Raw genomic sequence first — 22,377 nt, forward strand, 5'->3', positions numbered from 1 at the left:
GACAAGCGCGAGGAGACTACCATCGATTTCGACAAGCGCGAGGAGACTACCATTGACTTCGACAAGCGCGAGGAGACTACCATCGATTTCGACAAGCGCGAGGAGACTACCATTGACTTCGACTAAATGGTACGGAAAGGGGACGAGGCTGGTTAGCCATGGTGGAGACAGAACACGGTTAGAATTGGTGGATCGGCAAGCGAATGCCGATCATTCAACCCCTGCGAGACAGAAGTACATAGTAGGAACAAGCTATCACTATCCAGTACAAGTAGGAGCTAGGAGCTGTCGCTATTCATTGGTGCCTTGACGAGAAATTCAGGCGTCCATCTAGTCAGTCTCAAACAATCAGACATCGATTTCCCTCGCTCCTATCGAATTCAATCAAGAAGTGCTCTCCGAGTAGACAATACAAGCTTTCCGCACATTCATAGCCTATAGCCGGACTGGCGGATAGTTCCGAGACGAATGCCTGATGAAGGAGGAACGAGCCGGCTTAAGGATTGGACGTCCTATTCTCCACTATCAATGCTACGGTTACCCGACCAGTTCGAAGGATTCCTGGTGCTCCACCAATATTGGGAATGCTTGTAAGAGTGGGTAGGGCAGACAATAGTCTCTCGCTACGTCAGGGGCCCACACCTAGCACCCATGACACGAAGTCTAGAGGAGGCCCTGCAGTTCCTAGGGCTGACTTTATTTTATTGTTTCGATAACCCATGGGATCGTGCATGCCTGGGCAGCGGAATGTCCCCCTCCCCGGCCAGCAAACTCGTAGTTCTTTGAGCGGTCGAAAACAATTGTTGTCCCATTTAGAGGTCGTTAACTGTGGAGAAGCATTGGAAGCACGCGACCGTCTCTCCATTATCAGAATCATGACTCTACCTTACTTCCTCTCCGACTCTTGCATTTTTGAGTCGATCAGACACAAGTCTCTCGCAACTGTTTGTTCTTTTCCTGATATTTTTCAATCATCATCCGACGTGGATAGCTCCAAGATGGCCGATGAGAACTCGAAGTATACAGATCTTTCTTCACACGGCAACCTGGAGAGCGAGGACCCTCTTCTCCCTACAAAAGAACCCTGGGAAGCGGAGACTTTCTCGGGGACGCAAGAGCCGTCTCGAAATTGCTACCGTGTTGGAAAATGGGCAGTGATCGCAAATTTGCTATTGTTCTCGGTGTCTTTGACAATCCTGTCATGGCAAACAATATCATGGGTCAAGATGAGAAACATCAAAAATCCACTTCTGAGACAAATGGTTACCTACTGTAAGGCCACAGAAATGCTACATACGAAACGAATCCCCTCACTAAACAGAGAGAAAAGCTCCAATCCTCGACGAAGTCGACATGACCTTGGGTACGAAACAAATCGTAGGCGAAGATGTCGATGTTGACCACTCTATCTTCCGGCAGCCACCATCACCAGCAGTTGACGCGGCATGGAACAATCTGAGTAACAAGAACACGATCTGGGTATCTTCATCCGACATCATTCGGATGGGCAAAGATCCCAAGACCGTTGCCAAATTTCCAGAGTCTTTCAACCTAGGTCCGGACGCTTACGCCGCAGAGCTGGACAGCTTGCACAGGATTCACTGTCTCAACTCGCTCCGCAAAGAAATTTACTACGACTACTACTTTAGGGACAAATTCGGGGATGGAAAGCCGCCTGCACTGCACCAGGCGCACACAGAACACTGCCTCTACGTCCTCCTGCAACACCTCATGTGCGACGCTAGCACCGACATTGTCACTCGCGAATGGGTCGAAGGCCAGATCCTGCCCTATCCAGATTTCAGCATCAACAGAAAGTGCAACAACTTCGACGCCCTCATGACGTGGTACGAAAGCAGAATTGTTCCCAACGACCAGTTCAGAGCCATGGTGATGCCCGAGGACTTCACTCCAAAGCCCGTCTCCGACGAGTTCAAGCGAGTGTTTGGCTATGCCGATGGGCCTGATGCTCCAGGTCATGCTTATCAACACGACTGAAGTAGAACTTGCTGAAAGTTGAGCTTCCAATATGGATCATCATTATCTCCTTCATCCGGGATTAGGAACTTAAGCCGAACAGATAGAGAGGAGAGATTACATTCTGACTTTAACTGCTTTGGTTCGTCTCTCTTCTCTGGCGCCGACTTATCTGCGCACAATCTCTCGGGCAGATATCCCAAATCGCATCAAGGTCTGTGGGAAGCGAGATTTTACCTGCCATTGGACAAGGCTTTTCGGGGACGCTATCCCGAAGGGGTGTATAAATAGCTAATCGGGCTAGTATGATATACGCAACAAACCGAACACGGAAAGTGATTACGGCGGGATCTTGCAGTAGCTACAGCACAAACTGCAATCTCACCTAATTAGGCTTTTCTATGGGTCGGGTCAGTCGGGTCGGGCAACTAGCCCACTCATTCCAAGGCCTACACCAATCTGGTGTACTAGGATCGTCTCGATCTGACCGTAGGATCAGGGGTTATATATTAGGCAGTACCAGGTCCAGTTGTTGTGGGTGACGATGATTGGAACGTCGGCATTCGTCTCGACCTTCGGATCATCACCCTCGATCCAATATTTTTTTCTCTTTTTTAATTTGCCTTTTGTTGCTGCACGACTTTCCGAGTATTATCTCCCGCGAGTGAGGGGAGTTTGTTTCCGCTTCTAGGCTGATCTCCGACCTCTTTCAGGTCGCTGTTCATAAGATGGAAAGCACAACACTGGATGAGACACGAGATGACTGCAGCATCTCCATCTCGGAAGTCGCAATGTCTGACATACCCGACATCGTCTCCCTTTGCTCCCACGTCCTCTCCGGCAACTTGGACCAGGACACGTTCCACCCGCCAGACCCGTCCACGGGTCTTTTCACAGCGGCCACGTACGCTTGGAAAACCGAGACGCTCAGGCTCTTTCTCGGCCAGAATCCGCTGGCACGGGCTTACAAAGTCACTGTCTCGATTGACTCACATGGAGAAACAGCAGCCGGTGCAGTCGTCAATGGAGACGACACGACGACCGGACCGCGGCAATTAGTGGCCGTGGCGGTGTGGGAGGCACCAAAGACTTGCATACAGTCGCCATCAGAGACGGAACGCCATGCCGAGTACGAAAGGCTGAGAAAATTGGCCTCGTTACCTGCCCAATCCCGGGCGGATGTTTTTGAAGAGGTGATGAACATGATGGCTAGGACAAAGAAACAAGTTTGGGGAGACCGGGGAGATTGTTGGTGTAAGTTTCGTGATTTTTTTCCGGGCCCCGACAAGCTGAGAAAAGCACAACCCTGGTATCGGCAAAGATTTCAAATATCCTGAATGTCTTCTTTTTCCGCCTTTCTCATCATCATTTTTAATCAGAAAAACAGTGGCCTAACAAAAATGGGTTCCTATTGGGTCCCGCTGACAGATCTACGACTCCTCCTCACAGAGCCGGAATACAGGAAACGCGGCTATGCAAGACAATTGGTCAGCTGGGGTATCAATCAGGCCGACGCGCAGCGACTCCCTATCTATCTCGTCTCGACGCCCCACGCGGTCGAGTTCTACAGGAAGGTTGGCTTTGACGTCCTCGGTGAGAGTTCGCACTTCGACGGCAAATATGCCTACTTTTACTGCCGGAGAGCTGCCGCCGAAGAAGACTCCACGGAGCGGTGCAACACGACGGATCAAGGAGGGATTGAGTCTCCACCTCTTTCGGGCAAACCGAGCACTTCTGCTTCTTGTGGGTAGTGAGATGGGAAAGGAACCGCAATATAATTTTTCGTGCTCTTAAGCAATCTCTGACAGAGTCGAGTTCCAAGGCAACAAAGCGTCCTCATTGTCAACGTAGCCGTGCGTTGGGAGCGGCTGGGGTCCCAGGTGACCATCTCCTCCCTCACCAAGGGTCTTCAACCTAGCTTGGTCCGCCTGCTTCCTCCTGGTCGCCCATACCCTCAGAGGCTCCAGGTCTCGACACGTGTGCTCTTGCTCGAAATTCCCGACTTCGGTGTTGACCGACCCAAAATACATGGTCGTCACCGGCGTCAGGTCCATGTGACACTGGACTACTTGGCGGATGTGGTTTAGGCAGTGATCTGTTCCACGGACGCGACTTGTGAGCTTCGGAGTGAATCTGAGATAGCTATCATTGGAAAGTAGGAGAAGATCGGGGGAGGTGGTTGCTTGATATAAGGAACTTGCCTGTGTGAACTCTTTGTTTTCGAGGTAGACCATGTAGTGGCACCTTGAAATAGTATTCGCTATCGATAATCTTGCGGACATGATTCTGCGTTTATCAAGGGGTAAGCGACGCGTGCCTTGCCGCTGCTGACTGCCTGTACTTTTTGACTTCGAACTTACCACGCAATGCAGAGTATGCAAGACATCAGGACTGTCAGTCGCAGTGTATCAGCATTCTTCCCTAGATATATTCCCTTCTCAAAGAGAAAGTCACTCACGTAACAAGGAAACCATCCTTTGGGTGTTCATATGATTTCACGGCCAATGCTTCGGCCTCTTCTCGACTCATGGAGAATTGCATAGCCGCTGATTGAACTCAGTGTTAGAAACGACAAGGGCGATGCTCTTCACGGACATGGGGTACTTACGTCCAATGAGCTCCGCCCAAGCCTGATCGACTTCGGGAGACGGCTCGCCAAAATATCGGACGTTCTCTGGTGACATGTCCATGTAGAGATGTCCCCCGTCTGTGTACTTCATCGTGCCAGAGAATTTGGTCTTTTTCGTCGCAATCGTAGACTTTGCGGGCTCTATTTTGCGTTTGGTGCGTAAGTTCCCATCATCTGAGAGAGCCATGCGTGGTTTGGTCAATGTTTTCAAAAACCCTTACCAAATTCTGTATCAAATCCTTGCTCAAAACCGCTTTTGTGATTGCAATTTCCGGAACCCGGCGCCCTGGTGACGACCCCGAGACATATTAAGAGTGTCAAGGAGCAAAGCATCCATGGCAAGGGTGACCATAGTATAGATGAGAAAGGAGATGATGATAAAGAGTGAGTAGTCGTCTTTTCCCTGCAATCATCCAGATCATCCTGAGCCACTCTGGAATAGGAAGCCTTCGAATAGAGCCTTGCTAAGAAACCCATCGTCGTCAATGCTATTCCGAGAGAAGTGAGCAATGACTATGGTTCTACGTGCAACGTCTCTGCTTTGTGCTGGCTTTCAGGAAGACTCAGATCCGTAATCTTTTTGGAAGGCTAAACCTTGGTTGAAGTAATTGAAGTAGACATGGGTTTTGGGAAGCCTGAGAGGAGAGGTACTTTGATGTTCCATGTTGGGCGTAAGGAAGCAAAATGAACCCCACACAAGGACAGCCGATCCGTGACGGAGAGACCAAAATGAGGTGGGAAGAAGGCTTACCGAGCACGCTGTGTTATCAGGTCGCCGACAGCGCCATGGAACCTCACGTCGGGAGGCAACGGGGGCATTGCGTTAGTAGGCATTAGGTGTGGTCTGGAGTAATACTGTTAACTTTCTCGCACCGTGCGAATTCCACTGGGTTTACTCCGAACTCTCGCCTCATTTTCACTTTCCCTCGCCTTGCCGTACCGTCCCATACGGCCATTTTCCGAGGCTGGTTACACCAGCAGCTGTGCAATAGAGCGCCCGTTTCTCCTTGAAGAGGGGCTGTTCGGCCCCAGTAAGCTCATCAACATCCGGATATCCACCAATAATAGAATGATGCATCGAGAATACGATAAGGCTGGCCGGATTAGTGGACATATGGCCATTGGTCGTCACGGTACCGAGTAAGGCCCGACCAAATGTGATTGAAAAGAAAAATCCTGTAATAAGGTTCGTGGGATTCCTATTAGTGATTCAGTCTCCACTCTTCAGTACATGTATGTAACCCGCATTCGGAAAGTCGTTGGGAGGTTGTTGGTCCAATATCCTCTTCGTCAGTGTCCTTACGGCCTACGCTCCGCTCGTCCTGCTTTACCTGGGAAGCAATCCAGCTTTGTCTGGAAAGTGATTAGAATTGCGCGGAATCCTGGGAGTATGGACCGATCTCACGGAACGCCGGCCCTGGGTCGGTCCAACGACAAAGAGGCTAAAAGAGGGTAGTATAGGGTACGAATATCCGTGAAGGGCCTCCCAAGGTCTCGTACCTGGGAAGAGATCCGCTCTGCTGATAGACGTAAAGGATAGAATATGCGACAGATGAAAATCAAAGGTCGAAGGGACAGAACCAGCGAACCAACCGATGGGACTTCGACGATCAAAATAGGGAACCTGATCGCGCACCAGCGGGGCATCCTAGCCTGACATGGGAGTAGAAGTCATTGTCAAACATGGAAGAGGCAAGTCGCGAATGAGCAGTCGGTGGGTGTCATTGAGGGGACGGTAGGCGTGAAAAATGGAAAACTTCAAGAATCAAGATGAGAAGGTGGATGTTGGGGCACATTCGATGTCGATTTACTTCGACTTCTGTCGCTAATATGAACCTCGACTCTGACCAGGATTGATATCCTCGGGCACTATTGCTGTGAACACGCCTCTTCCTCATATGATATTTGCTTCAATCTTCGAGCATCAATACTTACACATCAAAGGGGTGCGGGATGGCTGGCTGGTGGCAACTCCGTTTTCATCCTATGCACCATCGCTGGTGGTCAGGAAGACACTTTTGATCGGGTTCGGTTGTTCGACACCAAAAGGAACTCTGATGGATAGCAAATCTTTTGCACCCATTGATCCACTGACGTCCTTGCAACCAGCTGCGAAAAGAACACTCCGCCGTCGTCTCTATAGATGGAAACCAAAACTCCACAGAAAAGGGCTCGGTCCTCGGTGGGCCGCCGAGGAAGAACAACCGCGAGGCTCGGGATGTCACCGGGATCAGTGTTGAGAAAAGGCTTCACGATGGTCTTGTCCATTACGCGAAATGTGTACCAGAATGCGTTCAGGGCGTCTTGAAACAGGATTCGGTCCCTTACCCTCGAGCACTTTGCGAGAGATCCGGGCTTGAAGCCCGGAAATTGAACGTGCAAGCCGGATGTATTCGCCTCTGCGAGAGACGTCAGTAGCTCGAAGCGACTGCCACCTCGGTCTGGTTTCATTTGATAGGCCGGCAACAGGCACGCTCGGCTGAAGACAAAAGTCTTTGGCGCCCAGCGGAAGCCTTCAGCGTCCATGTTTGCGCCCGAGAAAAACAGTGACATTGACGGGAACAAACGTTGCATTAGGATGAACCGTTGTAAGCGATCATGGTCTGGAGTGGAAAGAATGTCTCGAACGTTAAGGCCAAGTATCCCAGCCAGACAGACAGCCTCATCCGACTTCCAGCTGGTGGAGCGCCAGCTAACGGCCTGGAGGATAAATGCAGCTCTGCTTTCCGGAGTTGAAGATTTGAGAGCATAGAGCTCGCGGAGGTATGCCAGTCCCTCATTAGCGATCTCTTCCGGCGCACTCCAACCACTCTCAGGGAACATGTTGTGAGCATTGTCGCTTCGTTCCACCAATCCTTTCCCTTCTAGGGCGCCGTCGTGCAATTGGAAGTGAAGTTCTTTAGCAAAAACCGCCTCCTGGAGTGTCCATAGCCTCGACCACCAAACACTATATGAGATCCTCATGGCAATTGCTTCATTTGATGCTCCATTGGTCGTCGACTTCAGAAGGTCCACATCGAGAACGAGAACTTTGGCTGCTTCCTCGTAGATGTTTCGCATTGCAACTATAGTACGCCTTCTCGTGGCGGTATTTTCTGGCTGCACTGGAACACAGAGCGTATCTATCCAGAATGGAACGTTGTCACCAACAAAACCGCGATTATAGAGATCATTAACTTGGCTCTGCCAGCGGACCAGCTGACAAACAGGCATCGAATTTGCATGAAGATTGCCAAAACCATTTGCCCACACATGTGAAATGCAAACGTATTCGCTGCCAGCAATCACATCTAGCTTGGGCCGCACACCAGAATCGGAACCAGACAGCTTCAGAAGCGGAGTTAACCCACGGTTGATCAGAGAACAGACTTGATGGACGTCGACTTCCAGATGTGAGCAGTTGCAGCCAGAACTAGTGTGCTGGCTTCTGTATGCTGCATGGTCGACTTGTAACGCCAGGCATTCTGTGACCAAGCAATCTGAATGGTCTCGAGGTACGACCTGGGGACCTAGCGAGATCGCGAAATACATTGCCAAACATGACTGACCTGGGTGATGTCTGGCGACGTCTCTTCTGCACCAATCTCGCTCGTAGAGGTGTTGATCGATGACATCGCGGGAACATTGGAAGTAGCTTAGATACGGCTCAAAGTCACTTTGAGTCAGTCCGGCCCGTTTGGCGCGCATCAGCGTCCTATGAAGGATGTTGATCGAGAGGATGACCGCGTTTGAGAGTGGAGTCTTCCATCCGAGATATTGTTGAAGCGCATCTGTCACTGTTCTGACCGAACTATCAGTGGCAGTTGTACGAGCTAATTCCTCGTCCTTTGGCCATTCTTGGACTGCCCTTCTCATTTGGAAATATGGTGCCGTAAATTCTTCAAGCTCACCACTTGGTCTCCCAGGTCGGTTGATCGTGTGAAATTAGAGGTTTCAACCGGCATCCCGGTCACGCAACGTAACACGCCAAAATAGAGCCAAGCCTGTAAAAATGAAAGCTGCCTGGTCTGGAGTATTGTGTCCCCCTTTTGTGAAGTCTCCATCTGAGATTGTGCTAAGATCCTAACCTACCTGGACCGGGTACTCTGCCTAGGTTTGGTTATCGTAGATGATAGGGCAATCTTTGTCAAACATAGACGGACTCTCTATGTGGGTAAACTCAGATGACGCCGTTGGTAAGTGATCCATAAGCTGCAGGATGGAGGTTGCAAACTTCCGTTGAAAATAGAGGGGGCAAAGAGCGTTCGAGATGTTCAAGCTGCCAGGGTTCGCCTGCTTTGGGCCCCAATGTTGCGGCTGTCGATAGTATGCAGCCTTGTCATGCAAGGGATTTGCTTTGTTCCTTCACCATTGTGCTCCCTCAGCGGCGGAAAGAGAGATATGCCACTATCGGTCTCTATCATGTGCTTGTTTCATACTTCGTTTTTGACCTCAACAACTCCCCATGGCGCCAAAACATCCAAGGCATCGGCGCCATTACCAAGGTGCAAAATGCCAGGATTGTAGTTGCCCATCCAACGCCGAGTGCCTTGTAGAACTTGAGGGCAAAGAGAGGAAATGCAGCTGACAGGCCATATCTCGATAGCATAGCAGCACCAGCAGCCGACGCACCGTAGAGAGGCCCATAGGCATCGACCATGAACAAGTTCATAGATGCATACACCATAACAGTGGCGGTGAACGCCATTCCCTGGAATATGATCGGCACAATCCAATGGACTTCAGAATGCGCTGTCCATGCGAATATCAACAAACAGACAGGAAGAATGAAGGATGCGATCATGCTAGGGTAAAGTCGATGTTCAGGAGGGAACCGGTCATCCACCTCCGAATTTACAGTGCGAAATTGTTTCAAGCGTGGTTGGTAGATGTACATGTCGATCAAGATAAGCGGGCACGGCGCCAGGGCAGTACCGGCCATCAAGCCAAGAAATGACAAGGACTGGCCTGTCAGCATAAAGTCGTAGTAGCGCTGGAAAACCCAGGGTGAAGCCACAACGAAGGTGTACATTAAGCCGAAGAGAAAGCCGTTATATAAGCAGACAATGGTGACAATTGGCTCGGTTACCAGCATATGGAGTGGGCGAAGAAACAACGTTGTCAAGAAGTATTTGATAGACGCAGGGATTGATCGGCGTTGTTGAGGTGGGCCTTGGATATCGAGCCTTTTCGCTCGCCGTTGGAGGATGGTCTTCTTGTAGGTTTCTTTGGTAAATATTATCGGGATGTAAAACGCGACGATGAAGAAGAGTGTGACCCATTGCGTCCAGCGCCAGTCCCTGGTCTCAACAACAAACCCTCCAAGGAGAGGCCTAACCGGGAGTTAGTATCAGGACCTCCCCAAGTCAACTATTGACATACCCGAATACCGCACCGAAAAATGGTATAGAATAGTAGAATGCTAGTGAGACAGCTCTATAACGACCAGCGGTATAGTCCACGATCGTTGCGGAGGCATTACTGATAGCCGGTGAGGCAAACACTCCAGCAAAGAATCTGCAAACAATTAATGATGCAGGCCCCTGGGAAAAGCCCGCCCCTAGGGTAAAAAGAGCGAATATCGGGGTGGTAGTCAAGAAAACTGCCTTGCGGCCAAACGTCTCGCTCAAAGGAGCTCCAATGGGAGGTCCGAAGGCCAGACCAAAATTGTAGAGCGATAGTGGGAGGATGGCGACTTCTTCCGACACACCAAATCGCCTCGAGATGTCCTCATGCGCTGGACTGTAGATTGAGGCTGCCAATGTGCTCACGAATGCAAGAAAGGTGACTGCCAATGTCGAGGATATCCGGCGGCACAGGGAAAAGTTCCGAGGGTTGTCAGGATCATTTGGTCCATCCCAGTCTGTCGCTGTTCGAGCGCGCTGGAAGACGCTTCTGTTGTCAACTTCAAGCTGTTCAAGCGTCGCCATAATCCATCAAATTGAAAGAACTTCGTATTCTACGTTGCGGATGATTCAGAAAAAGAAAAGCCATCTCCAAGAAAAAGCGGTATCGGACAACAAACCGAGCTCTACTCCGTACAGCGATATCTGAGAACCTTTCCCCGCATATGAGACGGGATAAATCGGCCTTAGACCTACATTTGAAGATCGGGCGGAGGCGGTCCGACCAGTATATGGGGAGCGACTAAAGCTGTTCCAGAAAGAGCGCAATTGATAGTGGTCCAATGAGCATTGCAAAGTAAAGAATGTTGACAAAATGAAGATGAAGGAGCAAAGGCCAGCAAATGTCTTAGAGGCCAAGACATCCCCGGCAGTTCTTCGGGTCTGGCACAGTCAAAAATCAATTAAACGCGTCCTTGCGCGTCAAGAACGCGTTGACACGCGCAACTGCGATTTGGGACTGAAACTCCCCTCTCCCTTTACACTGCGAAAATCAATGCGCTTCGTTTCCCTGCCTCAAGCACACCAACAATAGATCCAACGAGCCTCCATCATGGCTCTCGACTCCCGCTCTGCCTACTCTCTCTCCGTCCTCCCCGCGCACAATGATCAACTGAGCGAACCACGGACCGAACTCCAACAAAAGCTCAGGGATTTCATCCTCGCATTCCAGCTTGATGGGGTGTACATCTACCGGGACCAGCTCCGACAGAACGTCCTCGTAAAGCAGTATTACTGCGACGTCGACCTTGCTCATCTGATCTCATATAACGAAGAGCTGGCGCACCGACTCACGAGCGAGCCCGCGGATGTGATACCGCTGTTCGAGGCGGCGTTGAAACAATGTACACAGCGGATCGTGTTCCCGCATGACCGGGACGTTCAACTCCCACAACATCAACTCCTACTCCACTCGAGTGTCGCGCACATCTCGATCCGTGATCTGACGGCCCAGAACGTCTCGCACCTCGTACGCATCCCGGGCATCATTATCGGCGCATCTACGCTATCTTCAAAAGCCACGCTCGTGACGATCCAATGCCGCGGCTGCGAACACACGCAGCAACTCCACGTCGAAGGCGGCTTCTCAGGCATAACCCTCCCACGCCAGTGCGGACGAACGAAAATTCCTGGGCAGGAATCTGGAGATCCGTGTCCTTTGGATCCTTATTTTGTGGTCCACGAATCCTCACAATTTATCGATCAACAGATTATAAAGCTGCAGGAAGCGCCCGACCAAGTCCCCGTAGGCGAATTGCCACGCCACATCGCCGTGTCTGCGGACCGGTACCTGACGAACCGAGTCGTCCCTGGATCGAGATGTACAGTGATGGGCGTGTTTTCAATCTATCAACAGAATAAAGGCACAAAGAGAGATAGTGCAGTTGCGTTGAGACAGCCATATTTGAGAGCAGTAGGGATCCAAACCGATGTCGACCACACGGCCACGGGCGCATCATTTTCAGACGAGGAAGTTCAAGAGTTTGAAGAAATGTCGAGATTACCAGATCTCTACGAGCGGTTCGCGCGTTGTATCGCCCCCTCGATCTATGGAAATATGGATATCAAGAAAGCCATTGCATGTCTGTTGATGGGTGGCTCGAAAAAGATTCTCCCTGACGGCATGAAACTGAGAGGTGACATTAACGTCCTCCTTCTGGGTGACCCGGGTACGGCCAAATCTCAACTCTTGAAATTCGTCGAAAAGGTGGCACCAATTGCGATCTACACTTCCGGAAAGGGCTCGTCGGCAGCTGGTTTGACCGCCTCGGTGCAACGGGACACACAGTCACGTGAATTCTACCTGGAAGGAGGAGCCATGGTCCTTGCAGATGGTGGCGTTGTCTGTATCGATGAGTTTGACAAGATGCGTGATGAAGATCGAGTGGCGATCCATGAGGCGATGGAACAGCAAACAATCTCCATCGCCAAAGCCGGCATTACCACCATCCTCAACGCACGGACATCCGTCCTTGCGGCCGCAAACCCCATTTTCGGGCGTTACGACGACCTCAAATCTCCCGGAGAGAATATTGACTTCCAAACCACCATCCTATCTCGTTTCGACATGATCTTCATCGTGAGGGACGACCACGATAGAGCTCGGGACGAAAACATCGCCAAGCACGTCATGGGCATCCACATGGGAAACCAGGGCATCGAGGAACAGGCAGAGGTTGAAATCCCCGTGGAGAAGATGAAGAGGTATATCAGTTTCTGCAAATCGTAAGTGGCATCTGTGGCGCTGTGCATGGACATGAATAGCCCGCTAACAAGTTTTCTCCAGCCGTTGTGCCCCTAGGTTGTCGCCTGGTGCAGCCGAAAAGCTATCATCTCATTTCGTCTCGATTCGAGATCGGGTAGCTCGAGCTGAGGCCAACAGCAATGTCCGGTCCTCCATTCCCATCACAGTCCGTCAACTCGAAGCCATCATTCGCATCACAGAATCACTTGCGAAACTCACCTTATCACCAGTAGCAGAGGAACACCACGTTGATGAAGCAATCCGCCTCTTCCTCGCCAGTACCATGGATGCTGTGTCCCAAGGTGAAGGTGCTGGCGGAATGAGCGGAAATAGGGAGTTGATGGAAGAAGTAAGCAAGGTGGAAGAAGAGCTTAGAAGGCGGCTGCCGATTGGTTGGAGCACGAGTCTTGCGACTCTAAAGCGGGAATTCGTTCAGGGGAGAGGGTACAGCGAAGCAGCGTTAGCCCGAGCTCTGCATGTTCTGCAACGAAGGGAGACTGTGCGGCTGAGACACGGTGGAAGTCAGGTATATCGAAGTGGGGTTTGATCGAGAACTAGAGTTAGTGTTTACGAATTGTAACGAGTACATCCGAGTATAGCCGACACTTGCGGCTGTTTGCAGAGACCCGCGGTTCCTATTTGCTGCAAATATTCAACTCTGTGAGATCGGGTAATGTATAAATGGCCAACTCACACTCCCAGTTTTGCACAGTAGTGGCTGTCCGAACCCCGGACTAATTGAGTCGGAAGTCGAAAAGGCATGGCAAATCAGAAATTTCCAATTCAAGTCTATCCCTCGTCTGTCTTTCGGGGATCGATCGATCATGGGCCAGCTCGGTTACGCGTGAGGCAACTGGCCTGGTGGCTTTAGTCCTCCTTCTCACAGACCCATCTCTTCACATCGGTGGGATCGGACAGGTGGATGATGCAGCGAAGTAACCCAAGTGAGGAAGAAGGACCGTGTCTAGAACGAGGGTGTCAAGCATAGATCGAGCGACAAGCCCGATGAGGTCAGATCTATGGTCATAGTAAGCTAGGAGCAAGGACCATAAGCTGTGGGCCGGACGTAGTTACAAGGATGTTACAGATTAGTGCGCAAGCTAATATATCCGATAAGCGATCAATTTGGATTGCGCCATCTCAGACATATATAGTGGAGCGGGTTGATAGGTAAAGAAGCTCAGCCGTGTTTCTTCCTCCCACAATACGGCCCAAGAGCATGAAATGTCTTGAAATCGAAACATCCCGCTGAGGCTGAGGTCACAGAGGTGCCTTTGCTGGCTTTGAGATGAACCCATGGTCGACGTTGACTTTGGGGAGTAGCATGCTGCCGACGAGCCACGCAATACCCGAACGTCGTAATGCTCAAAGGGAGTCAATTAACAGTGCATGAGCCAAACGCGGAGCAAGTCTGTGCATCCCAAGACCCATATATGCGGCACCGGGGTTTGAGACCGCAACTCACATGAACGTTGGCAGAGTGGTCTTGTAATTGTCATTGGCTGGAAAGAGCGCGAAGGCCGGAGGGTAGCATCTAGGGCTCGGCATCCTGTCGACATTGACAAGTCACAAATGGTCTGCTGGCGGCGAGAGCCATCGGAGGGGAGGGGACTGGGCCACGAAATGGCAAATCGGATTTTGGATCGTGCCAAGTTGACGGTCCTGATAGAAGCACCCTCGAGGTTGGATGTTGACAACGGACCGCCCAAGGCGAGAGAACCTCAGCATACGGCTTCTTCCGTACCGCAAATTGTGAATACGAACTTCTTTCCCCCCCTCGGAACGTGTTGCGAGAGGGTAAGGGCCAGGCACCTGTGCATGATCAGAGAAAAGTGCTACCGATGATGATGCATGATTCCACAGCCGGACACGCAGCGAGGACGCAGGAGATCGCCGGCTCGATCTTGAGAACAGCTTCCGAGTGAAAGGTCCCAACGGCCATGGATGGTTGAAGATTTGAAATACCAGCAGCCTCGTTAGACTCAACTGCTAGATTCTCCGGGAGTCAAAAGAAGCGAGTGGACGTCCGGACGCCGATAACAGCCTTCCGCGAACTAAGGGTCTGGCACCCAAGGCTGATATTCCGGAGGCGCCCTCCTCTTACATTCTCGGCTCAATGACCCAAGCTCATGGATTGACCAATTAGGGAAGAGGGACCACTGAGCGGCACATGATAGGGGACTGAAGGTAAGCAGCACCGCAGGATGGCCATACGAGTAACCGGCGAAGGCTGTGTGACACTGGCAGGTGTGTCAAACGAGGTGATGATCGGCAGGTGAGGCGTACAGCAGTTGGGCCAAAGGCTCATCGAACGGCTGATGGCGCCGACGATCAATTGATGCAGATTGGCGAAAATCGGACGAGACGAGGGCCATCTAACAAAACAGAATGTCGAATTGACGTAAATGAGAGCACCGACAGGGGCCCAGGTGAAATAGTAGTGCTCGATTGCGGTAGGTAGTGTAGCGCAATGAACAGAAGGGGAGCAGGTCGAGCAGGGTATTGAGGTGGTCAAGTGGTGAGGTGGTCTGCAGGCATTTGCACGACCCAAAAAATTGATGCCAAGCACAGGTGGAAGACGTCATGATTGGGTGGATCTGGTGTACCTCGTACCCAGTATTGGTGGTCAAACCAGGGTTAATAGGGGTTGCGAGGGCCCGATTGGGGGACGGGGTCTTCTTCGGGCGGCACTAAGGGGGCCCGGGAGGCCAGCAACCAGGAAAACTTTAAGTAAGAATTGCCCTAACAGTGATGCGCGTGAGATGACTATTCCCGGTAAGGTCTTGAGGTCTAGCTATAGCACTGCTGCAGCCCCAATGCAGCGGTTCATCCTTCCCGACTCCCGATTTGTAACCTGCTGAATCATTTTTCTCGGATTCACCTCAAACTGTCTCGTAACTTCACACCAAAGTTCCTACCAAGTAGACACCTCGGATTCTCCCAAAGGACCATCCTCTCCCGTCTCGCCGTCTTGCCCGTCTCTGCCTCTGTTTACGAGATCCTGCATTGAACCTAGCCACCCGCTTTGGCTTTCCGGCTGCTTACTTGGCCTCGAATAGGAAAACCTTGCCTCAACTCCCTACACGAAGACCCTATTCCTAACCATTTGATATCCGCCATCCGGACCCTTTCCTTTTCTTGACCAGCTCTCATTCTGGGGGTTGCCTCATTCTGCGGGGTTCGCGCGGTCCCGCTATAGAATGCGTTATTCCCTGCTCCCCGCCCTCTTCTGCGCTGTCCTTGCTGCATTACAGATTAGCGGGATGCTGGAGTGTGCGGATATCGCTTCATGAGAACGACTCCCTTGCGCTCTGCAGAGCATACGGCATTGGTGACGATTGCAAGCACAGGTGACGGTTCTTACTGCGATGCACTACTGTGCATTTTATTTTGGTCTGCTCTTGCATTTTAGATCCAGCGCCCTCAGCCTAATTCTTTGCCGGACACCTCTAATCCCCTCCTTGATCCCACCATTGAAGTTGGCAGCGCAATGGTGACGGCTTCATGGCAGGTTACACCAGATCTCTGCTCCCCCAAGCACATTCTGTGTAGCAGACCAACCCGTCAAAATCCCTGTCCCGTGGTCGATCAGGTCCCAGAACCCCAGGCCTGGCTGCAAGTCTATTCGAGTCAGTTTAAGAGGCCAATCATGGAGAAGAATTCCAAGCCCCAAGGAGAAACATGGACCAGTCTGAGCCCACAGTCTGTCTTCGGATCATGATTGCGAGGTCCTACAAAATGGTAACGAAATGAGAATGCAGGCCTCGGAGATATGTGGCCATGGTTAAACACCAAGGCGCAACTAAGTTCCCACAGCCGAACGAAATTCTCTGGTAAAATCTTTCCAGCACAGAAACCCCAGATCGACGACCGCTCTGCCCCCTTACCGCTATCAGGCTTCAGCGCAAAAGGCGGTATTGACATCATGCTTTGCTAGCGCAGCAGAATTCAATCCGACGATTAGAGGGGGCAGCATCAACACATCAGAATCTATCAATAGTCAATATTTCGCTACGCAAGTTAAGTTGTGGCGCATCCCCTTGTCTGCTGTCTGTCCATCATTCCCCTCTCTCGTCCCATTCGCTCCCTCCATTTGGGACTTACCCTTGTCAAACTCTGGTGGTCACTGGAACAGCAACAAAAATCTGATGCTTGACCCCTCCGAAGTCGATGTTCGGTTTCGAGTAGCCCTCCATTTCGCCCCTACCCCTCCCCCATTAAGGAAGCGACATCCTTGTTGACCGGGAATGATTGATAGGTCGCATTCTAATCGCCAGACATTGACATCCAACCGCGGTCCCGTGTTCTAGGCCATGGTCCTCTGCCCTTTATCCCGTCATCGAACGCCTGGAGACGAATGGTCATAGCTGAACAAGTGGATGTATTGCTCCCTCAGGCTTCCAAGGGCGGATGCGCAAGCCGGTTGCATCTATCTCTCTTCATAAACACACTATATGAAGATCACCATCCTATCCTGCACTGAAGGTATCCCTTGCACATGAATCATGCCTGGGACTTTATCTTAGAACATAGAAAAGATCGCCAGCGCCACTTGAGAGGTTTTAGTCTCCTCTTGCTCGATCCATCTTACACGAGCTCGCCGACCGATATTATTACTTCTGTGCCGACAGTTATTGCATTACAAACCACGGCTTTGGATTTCCAACTCCTTATCGGTGAGAGATTCGCGTCATGGCCATTACCCTGCACTAATAGTCTGCTAGAACGCTCGGCCTGGTTCCGCGCCTGAAATAAGAAATCTAGGAAGCATCATTTCTGACAGGCCCGATACGCCCCTAGGTTGTGCTTGAACGATCGTGCCCGAACCTGTAGCCATCCCAGGATATCGCAATGGAACTCGCCGTCGCACCACCGCCCCGGGTCGCAGCAGGCGTCACACTTGGGACCCCACTTGTGGTGACATTCTCGGGACCATCGCCAAGGGCAGACGACAAGCGTGAGAATGGAGAAGTCTTTGCGTTGCCTGATCTGAGCGGAATATGGGTTTTCCTGTCTCTTACGACTCCCGACATGCAGGAAAGCCTAGCTCCTCCTCGAGAAGATCTTTTGTGCGGAAGGACGGCGGATTCTATACACGCAATCTGCGAGGAACAGGAGGGCGAGCGACCAACGATCGCGTATGCTACGTTCCCAGGTCTCGTGATTACTCAACCTGGCACTTACCGCATCAAAGTCAACATTATCGACATGAATGCGTACGATTCAAGGCCGTGGGATATGTCAATGGGTTGCTGATGATCAATTAGGGCATTCAGGGACAGCGGCGGCGTAGAGGCGGCTGCTACAGTCTTGCCGTGCCTTCATTCTCCAATCTTTGAAGTGGTCGAAGCCAGGGAGCATAGTGGCTCCGGTATGCTTCTTCAGGGCTTCGCCTAAGCACAGCGCTAACAGACTCAGGCACACAAGTTGCGGAGACAGTTAGACGATTAAGGTCAATTGGCGTCAATTTCTGAGATGAAGATGAGCGATCGAGCCTACAAGGCTCACAACCGCCATGGGTCTACAGCGATTATAGGGTACAGAAAGAAGCAGCGTGTGACATGACAGTGGGAGAGCTCCTCGTATCCGGAGAAGTATGTTTTCAGCAGGGAGATGGGACGCTTTGGTGGTCGGGAGGAAAAGAGACTTGAAAAATGGCTGGTCTTGCTTTGTTTTGGTTTGTCTTTTGATTTTGATTTTGATTTGATTTGTTTTGTGTTGTTTGACAACGCTTTCTCGCTCTCTTCAACTCGTATGCAATTGACTGCCTGGTCAGTATCTTGGTCAAAGTTTGTTTCGTGTTTGCGACTTGCCGTCAGTCACAAGGCTGGTACTGGGATCGATGATAAGCCGTAGCACCAGATATCTCGCTTCCGTTAGGTCCAGCAAATCTACCAACAGCCCAGCAAGATTCGGTTTGGGGACTTCGGCAGACAGGCCGCTGGCGCGCTGGCCCGATATCGTCGGCTCGTGTTTGACGTACAACAGGAGCTACCGCTCTGACGGGACGGTTCATCATTGGTGCCGTGGGCTTGGTCCATGATCTACAGGAGATCGACGGAAAGATCTCCTGTACCAAAGCCACCAAAACTGTCACACAGGACAGCGACCGAATGAGGTTAGCGCGGACTGGGATTCACGTGAGAGTTGTGCTGTTCTGATTGGTGCATTAGCTGCTCGTCAAAGCTGCCTCATTGGGAGATTGTCTCCTTGCTCCGTGTCGTGTGGCTTTGTCCCGCCTCTCGCCTGCTGCCCCCCCCCGACGCGATGCGAACTTGTTTCAATCAATTGCTCGCCTCGCCTTGCTCGCCGTAACTGCACCCTGTTGACCCTGCCTTGCCCTGCGCACCGGGGCTGGGAACGGGCACGCCCACACGCCGCACGCCCTGATCTGCGCCCACCCTGCCCGCCAGCCCTCCCTTCCTCTCTCCCTGCGATCGATCTCTCTGTGTCGTCGAAACTCGCTCTCTGACTACCCCGTTTGCCGGAGTTGTTGCTGACACCTAGCGGCAAAAGTCATAGCCAAAGTCCAGCGAGGACTATGCTGACCTTGCAAGGTCCTCCTTCAATTACATACCCGCCCGCAGTTACGGAGTCCGACCTCGATGCCATGAGCATGAGCAGCTTCATCCAAAGAAGCAACCTTCCCCTCCTTCCCAACCTCTCATGATCCTGCTAGTGAGGCGACTGTCCGCCCTTGGGTAAAGACTCAGGAATAAAATATGACGGACTCTCAGCCTGCGCCCTCGACCTCTTCTCGTCCCCATCCCCATCACCTCCATCTACAAGAAGCGAGCGAGAATGGTTCGGCTGAGAGACAGTCGTCTTCCTCCGATGTCCAAACATGGGCTCACGAGCGTATCTTGTTGACACCACCCCTCTCAACCTCTGCAATCAATCCTTTGGACCAGGCGCTTTATAACAACAGTAATGAACGGGCTTTTCTGGCAAATGCAAATCAGCAGGCTGTCTTTCACAATGGACAACTCCACATCTCGCCGCCCGATGCGTTGCGCATCCACCATGATGCAGCGCATCTCTTGAGCGGACTTCACATACGGACAGATGTTGGGGGTCCTGGGCGTAGCAGCTCCACCCATTCCATGGATTCAGAGTACAGATTGCGATCCAGTGCCTCTGCCGCAAGTATACCGCGTCGAGTTCCCAGTATCCGAGCTCATCTTCATTCTTCAGCTGGTTCTGTTTCTCCCGGTACAGTCATCTCTTCGCCCCAGATAGCCGCCATGCTGGATATCACTCCGCTGCCCTCGCCGACCATGGCCGCATTCGAGTCTTGGAAGGCTCTGTCGCTCGCAAGAACTAGATCCCGTGGCTCCTCTATATCCTCCGCCAAAGCTGAAGCATTACCCCCTCCCGTTGTGTCGTCCCCAACAACTCCTCGCCGAAATAAAGGCTATCCAGGTTTGAAATCTTCTCCTTCACGTCCAGGTACATCAGATGGCCAGGTCCTCCCTGCCGAACACACCCGTACTAGAAGCGTCAGTGATTATGTGCCCGAACCTTTGGCCGTGCCGAAGCCCCGAAACATTGCTGTGTCAAGTACCGGGGCGCCGGTCGAGATCACAGAGTCTCCGATGTCTATGCATCGGGAGGAATACCTCGGCCCACAAAGAGGATTGAGCAAGTCCCTCGCTAGACCTCTCACACCACCGCAGCCAACAACAACTGAGATAGAACGGAGTCACGAAGATGAGCCAGCCGCAAAACGGCCAAAATTGGAAATCTTTAACGCGCGAAGTATTTCCACAGGGGAGCCCAGAGCCTATGAAGCGATCCGGATCCTCGGTCAGGGCACTTTCAGCAAGGTCTACTTGGCAGTGCGACAAGTCGACAACGACCGCAAGGATAACGTCGATTACAGGCAAGACAGTATAAACATGGCAGGCGTCCGCGCTCGATCCAGGCGCCTTGTTGCTGTCAAAGTTGTAGAACATGGTCCTGCCGGCGGGGCAGACGCGGAAAGGATCGAGGTCGGGCTGAAACGAGAGGTGGATCTGTTAAAAGCCATACAACATCCGTCGCTGGTGCATCTAAAAGCATTCGGCAATGATGACAAAGCTCGTGCTCTGCTTGTCATGAATTACTGTCCCGGAGGAGATTTGTTTGATGTTGCGTCTAAACATCGCGAGGTCCTGACACCATCGCTCGTCCGACGGGTATTCTCCGAGTTGGTCTCGGCGGTGCGATATCTTCACCAAAAGTACATCGTTCATCGGGACATTAAGCTGGAAAGTAAGTCCAAAAAACACGCTAGTCTGTTTTCTATGCTCACAAGACTCAGATGTCCTTCTCAACATCCCGGTCCGCGTTCACCCTGATGTGCACGACTGGCAAACACTCGATCGCGCGGTTGTGACGCTCACCGACCTAGGCCTATCGCGCCGCATTCCCGAACCACCAGAAAGTCCCCTCCTCACGACACGGTGTGGAAGTGAAGATTACGCTGCCCCTGAAATATTAATGGGCCAGCCTTACGATGGACGTCAAACTGACGCCTGGGCACTTGGCGTGTTGCTATACGCGCTGATGGAGGGACGGCTGCCCTTTGACCCTCTCCCCGGCGCTCGTGGGGACCCGGCCATACTCCGTGCGCGGACACCACACAGGATAGCGCGGTGTGAATGGGCATGGTTCAAGTACGGCAACGAAGACGGAGAATGGGATCCAGTCAAGGGCGCAGAATTCGAAGGTGCACATGAGTGTGTGGATGGATTGTTGAAGAGGAATACACGGCGGCGACCGTTGGCCGAGATTCGGGAATTGTCATGGGTGAAGGATGGGATTCAGGTCGACGGGGGTCTTAGATGGGTTGAAGAGGAATTGTAACAACACACGGTCCCCCTGTCTGTTTGTTTCATCTTCTGGGATTCTTTGATTCGGCCTTTGCAGTGAATGGAATAGAGGCAATTCCTTCCTCTGGACTGAACACAGAAGCAGCGATGCGAGAAAAGAAACATAGACTTTTGAATATTACTTGGCTAGCGAGGCCCTCTGTTTCAAGATGCTGAGCTGGGGGTCCATAACAGCCTTTTTTAGACCATTGATAAGACAGACCGGGTGCTTTTATTCCACAACGAAGGCCGAAATTGGGTTTCGAGAGTCTGTCTGCACCGGCTGCACTCCTTCCGCCTTCCATTTTTATACCATTTCCGAACCCTGTATAGTTGGCGACATTGTCTGCTGTCTCCGTCTGAATAGTCTTCCGCTTATTAGGGGAGGCATCGGCGAAAAAGTACCCTTTTTGCATGGGCTAGGGGCCTGCCACACAGGCTCTCCTCCGTACTTCACACGTAACCACTGCGGAGACCTTCTTTCCACCGGAAAAGACATTGGAGTTCTCCGCACACTCCTATACACACATATATAAACATACAGAGTAACACACCTACATACAATAGAGTTGCTTAAAAGAAAACTCTCCCGATCGACGGGACTGCTTGTTGTCGTCTTCAAAAAGGAAAAACGAAAAGGAGAAGAGAACAAGGAAGAAGAAAAGAAAGAAAGAAATCTCTGAGGAAAGATCTTCCGCAGAGCTGGAAGAAATAATTGTATCGTCGCTGCGGGGCGGTCCACGGCAAGGCTGGAAGGGTAGGATATAATATAGAAAAGGGGGGCTGGGAGTC

The 22,377-nt window shown here is 51.6% G+C and overlaps 8 protein-coding genes across 8 annotated transcripts; 5 read left to right on the plus strand and 3 right to left on the minus strand.

Moving 5' to 3' along the window:
• Positions 1-998: 998 nt before the first annotated feature.
• Positions 999-1,998, plus strand: Z519_00638 (uncharacterized protein; the record flags this gene model as incomplete). Its single annotated transcript, XM_016758395.1, has 2 exons — positions 999-1,272; positions 1,331-1,998. 2 exons carry the CDS (start codon positions 999-1,001, stop codon positions 1,996-1,998), a joined length of 942 nt encoding a protein of 313 aa, XP_016625644.1.
• Positions 1,999-2,768: 770 nt separating this feature from the next.
• On the plus strand, positions 2,769-3,728 carry Z519_00639 (uncharacterized protein; the record flags this gene model as incomplete). The annotated part of the gene is made up of 2 exons (XM_016758396.1): positions 2,769-3,231; positions 3,406-3,728. 2 exons carry the CDS (start codon positions 2,769-2,771, stop codon positions 3,726-3,728), a joined length of 786 nt encoding a protein of 261 aa, XP_016625645.1.
• Positions 3,729-3,767: 39 nt separating this feature from the next.
• Positions 3,768-4,793, minus strand: Z519_00640 (uncharacterized protein; the record flags this gene model as incomplete). Its single annotated transcript, XM_016758397.1, has 3 exons — positions 3,768-4,368; positions 4,436-4,523; positions 4,586-4,793. The coding sequence occupies 3 exons, from the start codon at positions 4,791-4,793 to the stop codon at positions 3,768-3,770; spliced, it is 897 nt and encodes a 298-aa protein (XP_016625646.1).
• A 1,817-nt stretch (positions 4,794-6,610) lies between these two features.
• Z519_00641 (uncharacterized protein) lies at positions 6,611-8,461 on the minus strand (the record flags this gene model as incomplete). Its single annotated transcript, XM_016758398.1, has 1 exon — positions 6,611-8,461. One exon carries the CDS (start codon positions 8,459-8,461, stop codon positions 6,611-6,613), a length of 1,851 nt encoding a protein of 616 aa, XP_016625647.1.
• A 544-nt stretch (positions 8,462-9,005) lies between these two features.
• Z519_00642 (uncharacterized protein) lies at positions 9,006-10,515 on the minus strand (the record flags this gene model as incomplete). Its single annotated transcript, XM_016758399.1, has 2 exons — positions 9,006-9,918; positions 9,968-10,515. The coding sequence occupies 2 exons, from the start codon at positions 10,513-10,515 to the stop codon at positions 9,006-9,008; spliced, it is 1,461 nt and encodes a 486-aa protein (XP_016625648.1).
• Positions 10,516-11,041: 526 nt separating this feature from the next.
• Z519_00643 (uncharacterized protein) lies at positions 11,042-13,280 on the plus strand (the record flags this gene model as incomplete). Its single annotated transcript, XM_016758400.1, has 2 exons — positions 11,042-12,714; positions 12,776-13,280. The coding sequence occupies 2 exons, from the start codon at positions 11,042-11,044 to the stop codon at positions 13,278-13,280; spliced, it is 2,178 nt and encodes a 725-aa protein (XP_016625649.1).
• Positions 13,281-17,584: 4,304 nt separating this feature from the next.
• Z519_00644 (uncharacterized protein) lies at positions 17,585-18,207 on the plus strand (the record flags this gene model as incomplete). The annotated part of the gene is made up of 3 exons (XM_016758401.1): positions 17,585-17,949; positions 18,001-18,104; positions 18,152-18,207. The coding sequence occupies 3 exons, from the start codon at positions 17,585-17,587 to the stop codon at positions 18,205-18,207; spliced, it is 525 nt and encodes a 174-aa protein (XP_016625650.1).
• Positions 18,208-19,455: 1,248 nt separating this feature from the next.
• Positions 19,456-21,580, plus strand: Z519_00645 (uncharacterized protein; the record flags this gene model as incomplete). The annotated part of the gene is made up of 2 exons (XM_016758402.1): positions 19,456-20,986; positions 21,036-21,580. The coding sequence occupies 2 exons, from the start codon at positions 19,456-19,458 to the stop codon at positions 21,578-21,580; spliced, it is 2,076 nt and encodes a 691-aa protein (XP_016625651.1).
• Positions 21,581-22,377: the final 797 nt, after the last annotated feature.

Source organism: Cladophialophora bantiana (genome assembly GCF_000835475.1).
Source record: "Cladophialophora bantiana CBS 173.52 unplaced genomic scaffold supercont1.1, whole genome shotgun sequence".
Classification (NCBI taxonomy): domain Eukaryota; kingdom Fungi; phylum Ascomycota; class Eurotiomycetes; order Chaetothyriales; family Herpotrichiellaceae; genus Cladophialophora; species Cladophialophora bantiana.